This window comes from Oryza sativa, chromosome 9, assembly GCF_034140825.1.
Source record: "Oryza sativa Japonica Group chromosome 9, ASM3414082v1".
Classification (NCBI taxonomy): domain Eukaryota; kingdom Viridiplantae; phylum Streptophyta; class Magnoliopsida; order Poales; family Poaceae; genus Oryza; species Oryza sativa.
In genome coordinates this window covers 16,236,113-16,251,849 of record NC_089043.1, presented here as the reverse complement: position 1 = coordinate 16,251,849, position 15,737 = coordinate 16,236,113, and the positions used below count along the sequence as shown (strand labels likewise).

Here is a 15,737-nt window from a genome sequence, read left to right as displayed (position 1 = left end):
TTGTCCGATAATAGCTAACCCCTACGTGAGGATCCCTCTCCTCTCTCAAACCGCGCTTTAGTAACCCTATATTGCTCTAGTAATTCAAGCTGCACAACACGGCTAGGTGGAGTTAGAACCCTTCTGGTGTCTATCCATTCTCTGTATTGACATCTCCTTGGTGGTTCCTGGGAGGAAAGAATAGATGTAAAGCAAGCAAAGTTAGTAAATGTTGTGAGAAAATAAGGATTCATGTAATCAAAATATTCTTACCATGAAATCGTCGTCAAGAATATTTAGACAAACAAAGAACCTTCGACCCAATGTTGTAGGATTTATGGAACGAAGAACCTGACAACGATCACCACACCTGCATCTTGGACGGGCTTCCCATGGAGGGAGTGCCGTAGTTAGCACCCGCCAGTCGCTCTGTTGTTCACGACATTGTCGTTCATAAGCCGCTTTTCTCTGTAAGTATTGCTCAGTATTTTCGGATGCGAAATACCAGCGACCTTCTTGTAAACAAGTGGTTAGGTCGAGAATGGGATTTTCTGTATCGACCCACTCGATGTATGCGCAAGCCGTAGTGCGGGTCTGCCGAATAGAGTAGTGTTACGAAGAATAAAGCGATTGCCCATACGGAATGAATAAGCATATGCAGATAATAAAATACCTCACGGTCATAGTTAGGGCACCTAAAAAAGCGCCTTCCTCGAATATCAGGATTCCTCGAAGCCATTAGTTGGCATCGATCACCGCATAGGCAGAGAGGACGCTGGCACCAAGGTGGTAGTAGGTATACACAAGGATCGCTACGCCAGTTTGGATCCTCAACACCCCGACGTCTAGCCATTGACAAAAGCCGGTAGGATTTGTAATGAAGCAAGTGGGGAAGAGAGTACTGAATGTGACTGAGTTCTGAAAGATTGTGAGGCCTCACTCGTTAAGGCGACTTATATAGGCGCAAAAAATCGAGTGATACCCCTGACATGTGAACATGGTGGGGTATGGTGGGTACGCCTGATTGGCGCCGAAAGTTACAGCCTGATCGGCGCCGAAAGTTACATTGGTCGTATGCGCCAAATGGCGGGCAAATACTCGTATCGCACGCGAATAAAGGAGGCTGCATCGGTGCGGCAGAAAGTAGTCGTGCATGCGCCGAAAGGTATCGTGCACATATAACAACAACGTAGTCATTACACAAGTATACAGTACTGGAAAGTGAAGCAAATAAAAAAAGAGAAGACTGCTCTACTGGCCCTGCCCCGCGCCGCGACCACGCTTGGTCCTCCGGGCCTGTGCTCGCACGTGGTCCTGGGAGTAGGTGAAACGATCCGGTGGCACAGCACGGGTAGCACGAGTGTCTGGCGGAGGAGAGGCCTGCGCCTGGTCCTGCGTATGCACCGGCGGTGCGCCTCCCAGCTGTGAGGGGCCGATGACGTCCTCTGTCGAGCCTGAAGCGAAGTCGAAGTCAGTGATGTCGAAGAGCAAGGTGGAAGGCAGCAAGCGGTCCGATAAGGTCCTAGCATGGTCCAGTGGTGGACCCTGACTCGACATGCCGGGTGCCTGTGACGAAGTCCCGGTGTACTGCCAGAACTGCACTACGGGTACCGGAATCCCCGCGCCTAAACGTTGGATTGTCGTTGAACCGTCAACGACGACCCGGTTGATGTCGTCGACCTGCATGGTTAATTTGTTCGTACATATTCGTAAAATTTCACGAAGAGAAAGACATGAAAACATAAAGGAATGATGCGATGCAAGGTACTCACAGCACGAGCGAAGTCCTGGGCGCAGTGCCTGGAACGTCCCAAGCTGAGCCCCCTGCACCGCAGTAAGGTGAGACCGGTGTCGGTGATCTATCGCCGGGTCCAACAACTGAGGTGTATCCTGACGTGCCATCTCTGAAAAATATAGTGTTTCGTGTTAGAACAATTCAAAAAGTAGTAATATAAAACAAAAGATAACTTGCAAAATTATGAAATATTAATAAAATCATGAGAATAATTATGTACAACAAGAGTACAGGCTATTTAAATATAGCAAACGTTACTAATGGTACATAACGATGACGTGCAATTTAACATATATGTAGAGTTCGATAATATAACATAACATTACGTGTCGAAGTCCAACATACATCAGCATACCTAAAGATGTTAGGCGCCTTAGTCTGATGTTACATCACGAGACCTAAAGACATGACATGCCGAAGTCTGACATTACACGACGAAACATAAACACATCGATAAGTTCGAAACGAATTACAAGCAAAGCCACATGCCAACATAGAACATAAGAACTACACCACATAGCTAGACGTGGCACGACGACGCCTAGGACGTGGTCGAGTGGAGGTAGTGCCTTCACCCGTAGGGCGAGCTCCATCTGCTGCTGATCCTGATAGTCCTGCCTCCGCCGCACTTGGTTTCTCCTTGTCTTTAGGACAATGCTTGTAGGTGTGCCCATGTTCATCGCATTTGCTGCAACGCTTCACCCTGCCAGCCTCCGACTCGTCCATATCGTTGCGGATGCGACGAGTCCTCCTCCTTCCAGCCTTGCCTCGGAGCTTCGATGGTCAGGAATATTGAGTACTTGTCACGCCCATAAATTTAGCCCAAATTTCTAGACTATTTTGTGTATTAAATCCCTGTCCATGACCAGCCAGGGTACACAAAACGACAAGTAATATACAGTTCCAAACGTAAATAAAGCGTAAAATACTTACAGAAGAAGCACTTAGTCCTCGCACCGAAACGAAAGCAGCAGCAGCGGAAAAAGACGATCCTAGCGGGGCTTCAGCTCCACTCCACAGGCAAAACTCAACTGGGGTCTGAGCCTTGGTCTTCTAACTTCGTCTTCAGCTCAGAAGCACTACACTTCTGAAAAGGGGGAATAATAGCAAAGCTGAGTACAACCACCGTACTCAGCAAGCCACACCAACGATGCAGACGTGCAAGGGGATACAAGGATGGTTTGTGGCTATTTGCATAAAGGCGGTTGCAAAACATTTTATTGAGCAAAACAGTAAAACTGTTGAGTAATTAAAGTAACATTAAATCTCCACTGATCAACGCTACACCACGTTGAACAGGCCCAACCAACCCACCTGAACTACAGTGTACTGGGTCGATTTATTAAGGTAGGACTAATCACGGTGAATCTAGTCGACCGCCCATAACCGCGGGCACGGCTATTCGAATAGTTTTACTCTGATCAGAGGTGTACAACTGTACCCACAAGACACAGCCCCACGACATGTTTCCGTGCGCCGATATGCCACCACGACATACCGGAAAGAGGCCGTGACAGGACCCTTCGCATAACCCCCTCTAACAGATCGCACCACACCTTAGGGTTCGCCCCCGTCCCCAGCAGGCAACGGGCAGCCCCCCTTTCGTGCCGCAGTGAATCCGGAAGCCGATCAACCGGACACCCCGGCCGACCCAACTCCATCACGCCCACCCTCGCCTGGGTACGTCGGCTAGAGAAAAGCTACACTACAAGCCCAGCCGTTGCCCACGCTGGCTTGTGGTAAGTACGAGGAATTCTTTCAGGGTTTCCCGTGAACCGGTCCTTAATTGCCATGGGAGCGACTAGCAAAACCATGCACCCACAGCCCACCATTCACTCGCATTTTAGTTGGATAATTACGACCATGAAGCATGGCCAGATGTCTCAAGCACGCAGCTCATTCTGATACTAAAAAGGTCTAATACTGTAATTATCCCATCATCTGAGCTAGTGGTAATTAAGCATGGCTAAGCATATAGTTCTAGCTAGGTCACATAAGTAACACGAGCTAGTCGATTTATAACCCAAACTTGACAAAGGACAGATATCAAGTAAACATGGCACAAGCGAGCAGATAGGTAAAACCCTGACCCCATGTAATTAGCAAAACATGCATATTTATTTGCAAACAGTAAAACATTTATAAATTGGGATCAACATGCTCAAGGGGAATGTGTTACTTGCCTTGCTTCTTCACTTTGATCTTCCGAACTCTTTTCCTCGCGACCGCGGACTTCCGAAACGACGGATTCTACACGCTGGCACGCAAAACGAGGAAAAACTCTAATAAAAACCAAGAAAACAGTACATAAAAACTAAACAAACATGTAGAGCTCAATTTTAGATGAATTTTGCAAGTTGAATGGCTCAATTCGGAGTTCTAATGAATTAGATATGAATTTTAGAAGTTTTGAGCCATTTAAATGAATTTCTAGAATTATTAACGAATTATTGTGTAATTATTATTTATTTTTACAAAGGAAAAGATCATCGCTGACGTCAGCAAGGGGCGGCTGGCGCCGACATGTGGGCCCCATCGGTCAGCGACACAAGGGCGTCGGTCCACCGTGGACCGGGACCACCGAGGTGGTCCACCGCCGGTCCACGGGAACCGACGGCCCGGATCGGCCCAAAGCCGATCGGGCGGCCACGAGGCGGCGCAGCCGGGACACGGGCACGACACAAAGCCGACCCGATCGAACGACGGCGCGTGGCGGCGTGCGGCCAGACGACCGCCGGCGACGGCAGCGCGTCGCGACAGCGGGCACGCGGAGCGGCGGAGGAGGGGAAAAAGGAGGAGGCGGAGGGAGAGCTCACCGAGGGCTGCGGCGGCGAGACAACCACAGGGAGGCGACCGGCGGCGGAAAGGATGGCGGCGGCCGGCGCGGGAGGCGACGGGAACGGCGTTCCGACGACGCCCGACCACAACGAAGCCGCGGCCGAGGGCCGGCAAGACCTTGATTTTGGAAAAGCGGCTCCCGTGAGGTTCTGGACGGAGTGGAGCGGCAGCCAGGGTGCGGTGGAGCGCGGCGACGCTGCGCGGCGACGGCTAGAGCGGCGAGAGGTGGCGGCTGGAGGTGGTATAGTTGAGGCGGCTCGGGTGGACAGTGGAGGTGGAATTTCGGTGCGAGATTGGGGAAAAGAGGTGTAGGACGGGGTGGAGCTCGGCGCGGCTATGCCGACGGTGGCGACGGCACGGCACGGCGGTGGCTGAAGCGGCGAGAAGCGGCGGCTGGAGCCGGCGGATGGCAATGGCGGCTCGGGTTCGCGGTGGGAGGATGGCTGCAGCGATGGGATGGGGAAACGGAGCGGAGGCCGGGGTGCGGCAGGGCGAGGCGAAGCCGAAGGAACCAACGGCGTGGCGTGGCGTGGCGGTGGCTACGGCGACGGCGGCGTGTAGCCGGAGTTCGCCGGCGGGCGGCGTCGCGCGGAGCGGCGTGGGGAGCACGGGAGAGGGCACGAGGAGCTCGGGGAGGAGGGGGAAACGGAAGAGGAGAGCACGAGGGTGCTTTTTATAGGCTCGGGGAGGAGGAATCGTGGCCGGGCGTGGCGGATTTGAAGCGGCAACGGCCGGCAACGTGGGCGACATCGTGGGCAAAGTAGGGCTCGATTTGACGCCAAAAATTGGGGAAAAGTGGGGGATTTGGTGGAGGAGGTGGTGGGGAACCGATTTTACTCGGTTTGGGCGCGAGGGCGCGAGCGGGAGGGCGCCGGATTTGGCGGGACATGGGCGGCAACCGCCGGCCATGGCGGCTTCGGCCTGGGAAGCCGAAGGTAGGAGGAGGGCCTGACGGGTAGGGTCGCCGGGCCCACCTGTCGGGGAGGAAGAGAGGGAGGAGAACCTAGGGGGTTATTTAAACTTTGCGTGAGGGGAAGGGGAAACGGGCCGACGGCCCAAGAGAGGAGAGGGGAGGCCGGCCGAGGAAGGGAGAGAAGGAGGGCTTTGGGCCGAAAGTGGCCCAAAGTGAAGGAGGGGAGATTTTTAATTGTTTTTCTTTTTATGTAATTGGTTAAAATGAACTTTGTGCTTTTAAAATTATTTCTTGAGTTCCGAAAATTCATGGAAAAATCCGGAGAGTGTTTTAGGGCAAAAAGAATATTACAAAATATTCTCGGCCAATGATTTTTAAGGGAAAATTTTAATTTTCCCAATAATTCACTTGATTAAATTGATTAACTTTTATTTAATTTTTAGAAAATGCATTATTTAATGATTTTTAATCCCGAACGAAAATCGGGGCGTTACAGTACTTCATCGTTAGTCTCTGTGAACTCCCCAGCTATGCCGAACCCATAAATCTCGCCGCTCCATGTATGATATATTGCTTGCTTACTGAAGTACTGTGACACATATACTGCATCTGGTATGCCACACTCTGCTGCGGCAGCAATGACATGGGTGCATGGCCTGTGGAGCAGCTTCGGCTTTGCACAAGAGCAATGACATGTGCCGTCGGCTTTGAGAACACACTCCTGCTTCACTCTCTTGCGGTAGATACCCCTGCCTGCCTTATCTTGACATAGTATCTCAAACCTGTGCTGTTGGGTACTTTGCACTAGAGCTCGATGTTTCATGGCCTTTTTACGCAACTCCTCTAGCTTTTTCTGCATGAAAGTTCCAAACAAAATGTTGTTGTTCGGCATAGAGGGAAGAACTGCCTAGAACCGATCCCTAAAATACCTGCATGTCCCATGTAAAATGAACTCCACTATGCCAACTAGTGGCAGTCCATGGACACCGCGCATCACCCAGTTGTAAACTTCTGCCAAATTTGTTGTCATTATTCCATATCTAGCACCACCTGTGTCATACGCCTTGGCCCATTTCTCTTTTGGTTCATGCAGAATCCACTGAGAAAATTTCCGAATCTCCAATCCAGTTCTTCTAACCAATGTTGGACTATCCATTGGGAGAGGTCCAAGAGCTTGAGGAGGGTCAGCAACGGCGGTCGATGGAGCCGCTGCACGCTGATCACTGCATTTGGCTGTCAACTCATCTAATCTCTTCCAAAGCTCATTGAATTTTTTCTCCTGGTTCTGATTGCACAGCCTCTTGAACATGTTCATGAGCTCCTTGTTCTTGAATTGCTTGAAGAAATTAGCTCCCATATGACGCATGCACCACCTACTCTGTACATCTTCCCAAACACCAGGGTATCCTCATTCCATACTCCCAAACTGCAACTCTTCTATCGCTTGCAGAATGCCAGCGTGCCTATCATGTATCAGGCACACATTTGCCCTCATACCAACAACTTTTGTTTTAACCAATTTCAGGAACCAGTACCAGCTGTCGGTATTCTCACTCTCAACAAAAGCAAATACCAAGGGCAATACCTGATTGTTCCCATCTACCCCTATTGCTGTTAGTATCTGGCCCCGATACTTTCCTGTCAAGAATGTCCCATCAATGCAGAGAACAGGACGACAGTTCACGAATGTCATCTTGCATGCATGTAGAGCTAAGAACGCCCTATGCAGCACACTCTTGCCAGGATGTTCAATTGAGGGGAATTTCTTCACTTCGTAAGAGCTCCCAGGGTTTCTTTCCTCGATAACACCAAGCAGGCGTGGCAAATTGTCATACGAGGCTTCGTAAGTTCCAAATCTCATCTCTATTATTTTCTGTTTGGCCCTCCAGGCCTTGGCATAGCTAATAGTATACTTGTATGTCTCTTCGATGTGTCGGATTATTGACCTTGGTTCATATGTGAGATTATCGATGACATGCACATACATCTCACATGCAACAAATGCACATGTAATGTTCCTGTGGTATTTCTGAACACCAGGTAGAAAACATGTATGCTTGGTAATGACTGACACTGTCCAATAATCCTTCCATTTCCCCTTATACGCGTGCACTCTCCAGGGACAACCATCTTTTTCCTTAACACACCGAACTTCATATTGCGACCGGTTCGACTTGGCAACCCAAAACTCTCTATGAAGTGACACTGCAAAATGTTTTACCGCCTCCTTCATATCTTCTGCTCTACTATAAATCGCTCCCTGAATAACCTCATTTTCTTTGTACTCCCATCTCACACTATCCTCTTCAGAGACGATCAGCCCAGAAAAATCCTCACTAGCCCATTCTGCTGGATTAATATCCGTCTCATCGTCTGACGAATCACCTTCCTCTACACGCTCATTGTCAGAATCCTCCCTCTCCATTTCATCCACAATGGCACCGACAGCCTCCCCCTCGTCGGCCACTCCACCTGGTTGAATGCCCAGTGGAGCTACTACGCCCCCGTCCTCTCGTGCATTGACCTCCTCCACAGAAGTCTCATTTACTTCAGCACTTGGTCCCTCGCCATCATCCATGTTCATCTGCACACCTGGATCCTTCGGGTGAACAAACAGAACCAAAGCTAGAGGCCACCCGCGTTGCAATGCATTTTCCAAATACCATCTCCACACTCGAGAGTTTTGAATTGGCATTAATTCCCAATAAAAACCCTCAGTTGCCCGACTTACTATAACATTGATTGTTATGTCACTTGTCTGTGGATCAACTCTCAAGCCCCTCATTAACCATCCTTTTATAAAAGGTACACTCCTCTCAGCCGGTCTATCAATTCCCCTTTCTGATACAATAAAATCTGACAGATCTACCCCAGTTGGCCCGTAACGGACGTTTCCTGGTCCATGGTAAACTTGGAATATTTGTTTGTTCGACATATCTGTCAACGAAATAACTAGATCATATTACTCTTTCATGCAATAAACATCTACAACGTAATATCTTCTTGTGTAAGCCAATGCAACGGTAATGTATTGATTCCAAACTAGTAGATCTACGTAGTTACCGATATCTACAATACGCACTTCTAGATTAGTACAACTAAAACCCTAAAAATATAATGCATTTATTCAAACAAATTTTTAAAAAATACACACTATTTATCTCAATAGTCACATATAGGATCTATGAATATTACCTGAAATCGGCGTCTGAATCCGACAGGGCTTCGCCCCTTCTTCTCTTCTCCTCCCCTCTCTTCTTTTTTTTTTCACTGGATTTGAGGGGGGAGGAATGAGGGCTGGGGGCTGGGCGGCAAGCCTTTTATAGGCAGCGAGGCCTGCCACCCGGCTAGAGGGCGGCAAGGGACCGCCTGCAGAATGGCCAGCCCCGACTGGCTTTTTTGCATTCGGGCCCCTTGCTGCCCCACCAGAGGGCGGCAAGGGTTTTCCTGCAAAAAACCCTCCCTCCATCAACGCCTGTTCCTCCCCCGTTTGCCACGTTAGCTTGCCGCCCCAGAGGTGGGCGACAGGGTTTATTTTTGTAATTTTTTTGGCCGATAGATTATTTATGTAAATATTTAAAAAAAATCTAAAACCGAAAAAAATTCTTGGTTTTGGTAGCTGCGTGTGCTCTCAGCTGGGGACTCCTAGCTAGCGCGTGCTCGCTGCTAGCGAGCACTCCTCCCCTATTAACTACCTCTGTTAACACTATTAGTTAATATACTTAACTATCTCTATTAATTAATATACTTAACACTAATAATAGTAATTAGGAAAGATTATGGAGATTTTTTTTACTAACAGATTAAAAAAATTTTAAGTTAGATTTGAAAATTTTCGATTTAAATTTTAAAGTCAAATTTTAAAAACTTTCAACTCAGATTTGAAAACTTTCAACTCAAATTCGAAAACTTTCAAGTCGAGATTCGAAAACTTTCAAGTACAGATTTGAAAATTTTGAAAACTTTCAATTTGAGATTTGAAAACTTTTAACTCGAGATTCGAAAACTTTCAAGTCCAGATTTGAAAATTTTCAAATCGAGATTTGAAAACTTTCAACTCGATATTCGAAAACTTTCAGTCCAGATTTGAAATTTTGAAAACTTTCAAATTGAGATTTGAAAACTTTCAACTCGAGATTCAAAAACTTTCAAGTCCAGATTTGAAAATTTTTAAAACTTTCAAATCGAGATTTGAAAACTTTCAAGTTAAGATTTAAAAACTTTCAAGTTCAAATTTGAAAATTTTCAACTCAAAATTTAAAACTTTCAAACTCAAAACATGCTAAAAATTAAAAAAATAATCAGAAAAAAGGAAAAAGCGAAAAAAAATGGGTAAAGAAAAACGAAAAAAAAAAGAGTGGGAGGCGCGCGCCGGCGGCGGGCCGGAAACGTGCGCGCGCGGATTAGCAATCGCGCTCTCAGCTTTGAGAGATTCCGCAGAAAACCGTTCAAAATTCCGTATCAACGAAAGGTTCACATGTTCATGTTGTAAATATGAATCTAACGTGGACCGGAGGATTCTTCTAAAATGGCATGATATAATTACAGCTTCTGCAAAATGAAACGAACTCACACGAGCCTGATTTATACACTGCCACTTTGCAAACTTCTGCACAGCAGACAACTTGATCGTGTGTTGACAGAAACCTTTTCAAATCTGCAGGATGTAGAAGGCCATCAGGGCATCAGGCATGGATGGAGCTATGGAAGTAGCCAAGGTAAAAAAAAAAAAAAAAAGGAATGGCAGCAACTGCAGACCATGCACCACAATCCACACACACTCAAGCTACATCCTTTGTCGTTGATCTCGCAATGGACAAAGGCCACTAATGCTGTTGCAGGTCAATTTGTGTTGGCAATAATCCATAGATGAATCTTAAAACTGCCTGCCTCTTGAGTAACACTGCAGAAATTTCACAATATGAACATGCAATGCTTTACTACTGACTTTTCTCCCGGACTCACCGAAGTTTCGCCAGTTAAGATTCAGAGATATTCATTCTGATCATCCTCAGGTTCCTCTTCATCCTCACTGATGTAAGTTTGCAGGTAGGCCTCCTCTCCTTCATCCTGCAACAACAGAAGCTACCTGTCAACCACTAGCGATGTGCCGGCATTTGAAGGTGATCACAACACCACCAAACACCGCGAGCTATAAGTGTGTATTAACAAAATGTAATTTGCAGCAGTGCTTTTGAACTCAGCATTTTTCATGCATGATTACCTCTATTTTATCGTCATCTTTAGACAAATCAGCCTCAACTGTTTGAAGTAACTCCGCATCTGGTTTTTCCCCAGCAACTTGCATTCGTACCTGATGGTCATGACATAGGAAGAGAACATCATCAAGAAATGTTTACTACTATAAGAAAATATAAGTCATACTGTCATAGAGAACTCGTGTATAAATGACTTACAAGTTGAGACTTCAGCTTCCAGATCTTGTCTCGCAGATTTGAGATATGATGATTTAATCCCTAGATTATTTTAGACCATGTAATTGATTAAATACATATACAACTTACATAGAGTTCAAAAAATAAAATAATGGAAAAAGAAAATCAGATTTTGCACTTGAATTACCTCCCGCCTTTGGAGCTCTATAGACCGTGCCAATGCTTTTCTCCTTGACAATAGGTTTCGAGGCTTCAAAATTTGGGGCGTCTTGTAGTTCTTACCCCGGTACAAAATGATTGCATATCCTTTTGTCGTCTTATCAACTGAAATGAGCACTCCTCCACTTTCAGCTTCCAGAGATATTGCAATATGTTTTACTTGTGGAAAGCTCTTCCCCTTTACAAGAACCTTGACTAATTCTCGATGCTTCCAATGCAAGTGCATGTTCTGTACTGTTCCATCAAAAACTTCTCGTCTTCCTGAGAAAATTTTAATGCATATAGACAAGTCATAAAACACCACATGCATTTTATATCACAACTGTTAAGTGAGAAGTGCCAGTTGTACCAAGCATTAGAAAGGCCTTCATTTTCAGGCCAATTCTGCGAAGTAAGAAGCGTTCCTCATCTGTAACAGTTTCCAAATCAGTTGGAAGCTCTGCTGGAGAGAGAAATTCTTGAACTTTAGCCAAGGCCTTTTCTGCTTTTATGACCTTTGTTTTTGCCTGCACAGGAGTAGATATTACACAAATAATCACAAAGATATCTTTGTGCAATGGAGGAAAAAGTAGCTAAAATGCTACTTACAAATGAGTAATGAAATTAAAATACTAAACTTTTGTTTCTAGAGATGCATTTTGAAGAGCATACCAAAATCAATTTTCTCTTCAAGTTCCTCAAAAGAGAGGTATGTTTTGTAAGAATCATGTGATTCTTCTCCTTTTTCCTGAGCTCAGCATTAATGGAATCTCCCCATCGAGATTTTGCCTCTCTAGTTTCCGCGAGAGTGCCAGCAACTGGGGGATTTTTAAATACTTTGGGTTTGACACTGATCGAGGCTGATGCTTTAAGCCGAGCCAATTCTTCCTCATCCTGCCAAGTGATTGCTTGCTCTTGCTTCTCCACCAAGACTTGCCTTACTTTAGGTGTTATGAAATCATTGCCCCTGTAGAAGACAATGTACTCCTTGTTCCTCGATAGAAGCACTCCTCCTGTTAATTTCTGCAAGTGTTCCGTTACACAGATTCAAAACATGCATAGGCTGCAGTGTGCAAGAGAAACTAATACAATGATCATATTTCAAGGTTAACCATCAGTCATGCATCGAATCAAGAAAAGAAGGCATTCAATACGTCACAAGAACAAGCAGGCGAAGAGGTAAATTAGTATGGAAGTGCAGAGGAGAAGAAAGCAAAGTCCATTAGTGGATTTCTTAAGCGTTCTTTGTCAGATTGTTACTCTCAGCTTTCTCAGAAATTTGACATTTCAAGGATTCAAAAAGTGTGAATTAAGCAAAAGAACTAATTAAGGCAGCAAAATAGCTACTTATCAAGCAATGCCATGTTTATTTGATTCAACACATACATAACACTGTGGAGACAGGAATGCAAACAGGCAAACTACTGATAATAGTTATCATGATCTTTTACCCTGATTTCTTCTGCCATTCTGTCATTGCATGTATTTGGAACCCCCCTCTTGATGGCAATCTTTGCAATAGAACTTTTCTCCCACAATTTAACGATAGCAGTAGCTAATCCTTGGTGTTCCCTGTTTCTCCCTAAACCACACGGTACGCATGAAGTGTGAAAAGAAGGAAATTAATTGACAAATTGAATACTATGCGGTAGATGAAAAGCTACTCAGATAAGTTCACTGAAATACCTAGAGCAAAATGAGGAGCAGTTTGCCTTGCAAGTCTACGCAGAGCCGTCATTTCCTTATTCCGAAGGGTACTTTTAACCATGTAAGGAAGTAGTCTAAATGGTGTCTTGTAACCAGGAACAACACCAGGAAGCAAGTCAGCATCCACAGGAATAGGGCCACGACCAGACCAATCTTTATACCGCGGTCCCAACTGATCCAAGAAGCTATCGATATCAAATGTCTCTGTAGGTTTTTCAGAGGAATTGACAATATATGCTGAGCGATTCAGTCCATCTGCACCTGACTTCTGAAATTTATGTTCAACATGGATAGGTTCAACACTATTACTACTAACTCTTTTATCAAAATTAACCTCTGTAGTTTGTGTATACGACTGCACACATCGAAGGTTGTAGTTCATTCCCCTATATAAAACAACTGATCTCCCTGACCTCCATATTACAATTCCTCCAGTCCTCTCCTGATAGATAAGAGCAAGATAACAAAGTAACTATCAGATTTCACGCCACGAAAAAATTGTGAATGAACAAAACATGAGACAGCAAAAGGTAACCGCACCTCTAGTATATCATGAGTTCTCTTCATGTTCAGGCTTGGAGGTCCTTCAAATCTCAGCTTGACCACCTCTTCCACCCTCCATTTCTGATGAATGCTCTCCACAATGAGCTGAGTGACCCCTCCTGGACCAACCCTCATCCTCTCCTTCATCCTCAATGCCACATCTCTAAGCCTCCGCAGCTCGTGCTCTGGGATAGTCCTCTCAGCCAGCTCCGTGTTGCTGCGCTTTCTCGGCCTATCGACATCCCCCTCCCTCTCCCATGGGAGGAGCACAGGACCGAGCTTCTGGACAAAATCCTCGGTCTCGGGACACTCAATCGCAGCATTTCTACTACTTTCCTCCATCGAATTCCTCATTGTGTTAACAATTGAATTTACGCTACTCCGCCTAGTACCTCTATAAAACCCACCACCTGAAGAAACATGGTCCAGTACCGAATCCATCATAGAAGAAGAATTTGCGGCCGGTGCTGCATAATCCTCGGAGAATTCCCCGTCTGAGCTCTCACTTAGCGTCTCCTCCTCACTCCCCAAATCTTCGTCTTCGTCTCCGTCTCCATCAACTAAACCCATCTCATCCTCGGAAGCACCATCCCCATCCAACCCTTCCTCGTCAGAAACCAATTGGTTCGTCATGGGCTCTTCTTCCCCGTGCATCCACGGCGCTGACACCGGCCGGCTCCCGAGAAGGAAGCTCGGCTCGGGACGCGGCCCATCCTCCTGGGCCTCGGCCGCTTCGCCGCCGACCACGACGCCATCGCCATCGCCATCGCCATCACCATCCGAGGAATCGTAGTCGAAGTCGAAGTAATCCACGATGGACTGCAGCGTGGAGCTCCCACTCCAACCGGATTCCTGATCGCCCGCGGCCTCACCCTCACCTCCGCCCGGCTGCTGCTGCTGCTGCTGCTGCTGCCAGGGGAAGGAGGCGCGCTGGGACGGCGCCCTCGCGGACCAGCGGCGGATGGCCTGCTTCTCGAAGCTCGGCTTCAGGGACCTCCTCTTCTTACCACCCCTCTTCCCGCTGGCGACGTCCAGCGCCGGGGCCTTCTCCGGCGAGGAGGTCGAGGGGGAAGAGGAGGAGACTCCGGCCCCGGCGGCGGCGGCGGCGGCGGTGGCGCGGCGGAGACGCAGTGACCTCGTGGAGCGGAGAGTGGAGGGGAAGGGGGGTTTGGGGGAGAGCGCGTGGGGTGGTGGTGGGAAGAGCAGCGCCATTGGAGGCGAGGAGAGGAGCTCCGATGAGAGAGGTGGGAGATGATGGTCGAGGAGATATGAGCGGCCATGAGAAGTGGGCCTTGGGCCATAATTTTTCTCTGGGCTAGTTCTTGGGCCGTCAATCTTTTAGTTTTGGGCTTTAATGTTTGGGTCTGCACCCACAATATTTATAGGAAAAAGTACACCAGAGGTCCCTCATCTTATCACCAAATTATAAAATCATCCCTCAACCTAAAAACCAGATATATAACATCCCTTAACTTATAAAACCTGGTCACTCTAGGTCCCTAGGCGGTTTTTGCCCCGGTTTTGTCATACGTGGCAGATGAGTCAGCGTGGGGCCCACGTGGGACCCACGTGTCAATGACTACTTCCTTTTCTCTCTCTACCTCTCTTCCTCTCTCTTCTTGGCAACCGGCCGCGCGGAAGGACTGAGGAGCGCGGCTGACGACGGGCGGGGAGAGGAGCGGAGGGGGAGATGGACGCGGCGGCGGTGCCACCGGCAAGGGCGAGGCGACGGCCTCGCCCTCGCCGTCGCCTCGCTCTCCCTCTGCTTGACGGGAGGCGACTCCAGCGCTCGGCCACGCGTCCCCCTGGGTGCTGCGCCCTCCACCGCTCCCAACCCGGCGGCGGCGGCTCTCATTGGCGGGATGCTGAGTCGAGAGCTGCTACTGATTGACAAGAAAGAATCAACTAGCGTCTCGCGTGTTACTTGCCAAGTTTCAGTACGCAGCGAGGTAACGAACAATAATCAACTCGATTTGATCGAGCTTCGCTCCCAGCTGATCCCATGGGGGACTGTTTCGGCTCCGAGGAGGCTGAAGCTGCTGCGACCGTGAGGGCACCAACATAAGGCCACCATGGACGCTGGCAAGGTATTCAAATGCTTGTGGCATTTCTTCTCCCTTGGTTCTTGACAACATATTCTAATCAAATTTCAAACCTCGCAGCAGAAGCAGCCGCTCCAGCAAATAGGCGTAGTCCCATCATGGCACTACACAACGTGTTTGCTTCCATAAGCAGCGCCACCGGGCATCACGTCGGAAGGTCGAGCTCGTCCATGAGCAGCATCACCAAGCAGCAGCAGTAGCAGCAACAATATGCCCCTGGGAGCAGCAGGCGGCGCAGTCATCGGCGTCGCCGGGGCGCTCTACCC

The 15,737-nt window shown here is 47.7% G+C and overlaps 1 protein-coding gene across 3 annotated transcripts; it reads right to left on the bottom strand.

Moving 5' to 3' along the window:
* Positions 1-1,082: 1,082 nt before the first annotated feature.
* On the bottom strand, positions 1,083-14,622 carry LOC4346858 (CRM-domain containing factor CFM3, chloroplastic/mitochondrial). Of its 3 annotated transcripts, XR_010734904.1 has the most exons (11): positions 13,367-14,622; positions 12,806-13,268; positions 12,571-12,701; positions 11,792-12,142; positions 11,490-11,646; positions 11,109-11,401; positions 10,943-11,002; positions 10,750-10,839; positions 10,491-10,595; positions 1,752-1,883; positions 1,083-1,659 (listed from the first exon to the last, which is right to left on the bottom strand). XR_010734904.1 is itself a non-coding variant. In XM_015757150.3 (10 exons), the coding sequence occupies exons 1-9, from the start codon at positions 14,579-14,581 to the stop codon at positions 10,512-10,514; spliced, it is 2,844 nt and encodes a 947-aa protein (XP_015612636.1). In that variant the 5' UTR covers positions 14,582-14,622; the 3' UTR covers positions 9,958-10,182; positions 10,491-10,511. The 3 variants fall into 3 exon arrangements, 2 of the variants coding, with proteins under 2 accessions (XP_015612636.1, XP_015612635.1); XM_015757150.3 differs by lacking the exons at positions 1,083-1,659; positions 1,752-1,883 and adding an exon at positions 9,958-10,182; XM_015757149.3 differs by lacking the exons at positions 1,083-1,659; positions 1,752-1,883 and having other exon boundaries at positions 9,958-10,595.
* Between the last annotated feature and the right edge of the window lie 1,115 nt (positions 14,623-15,737).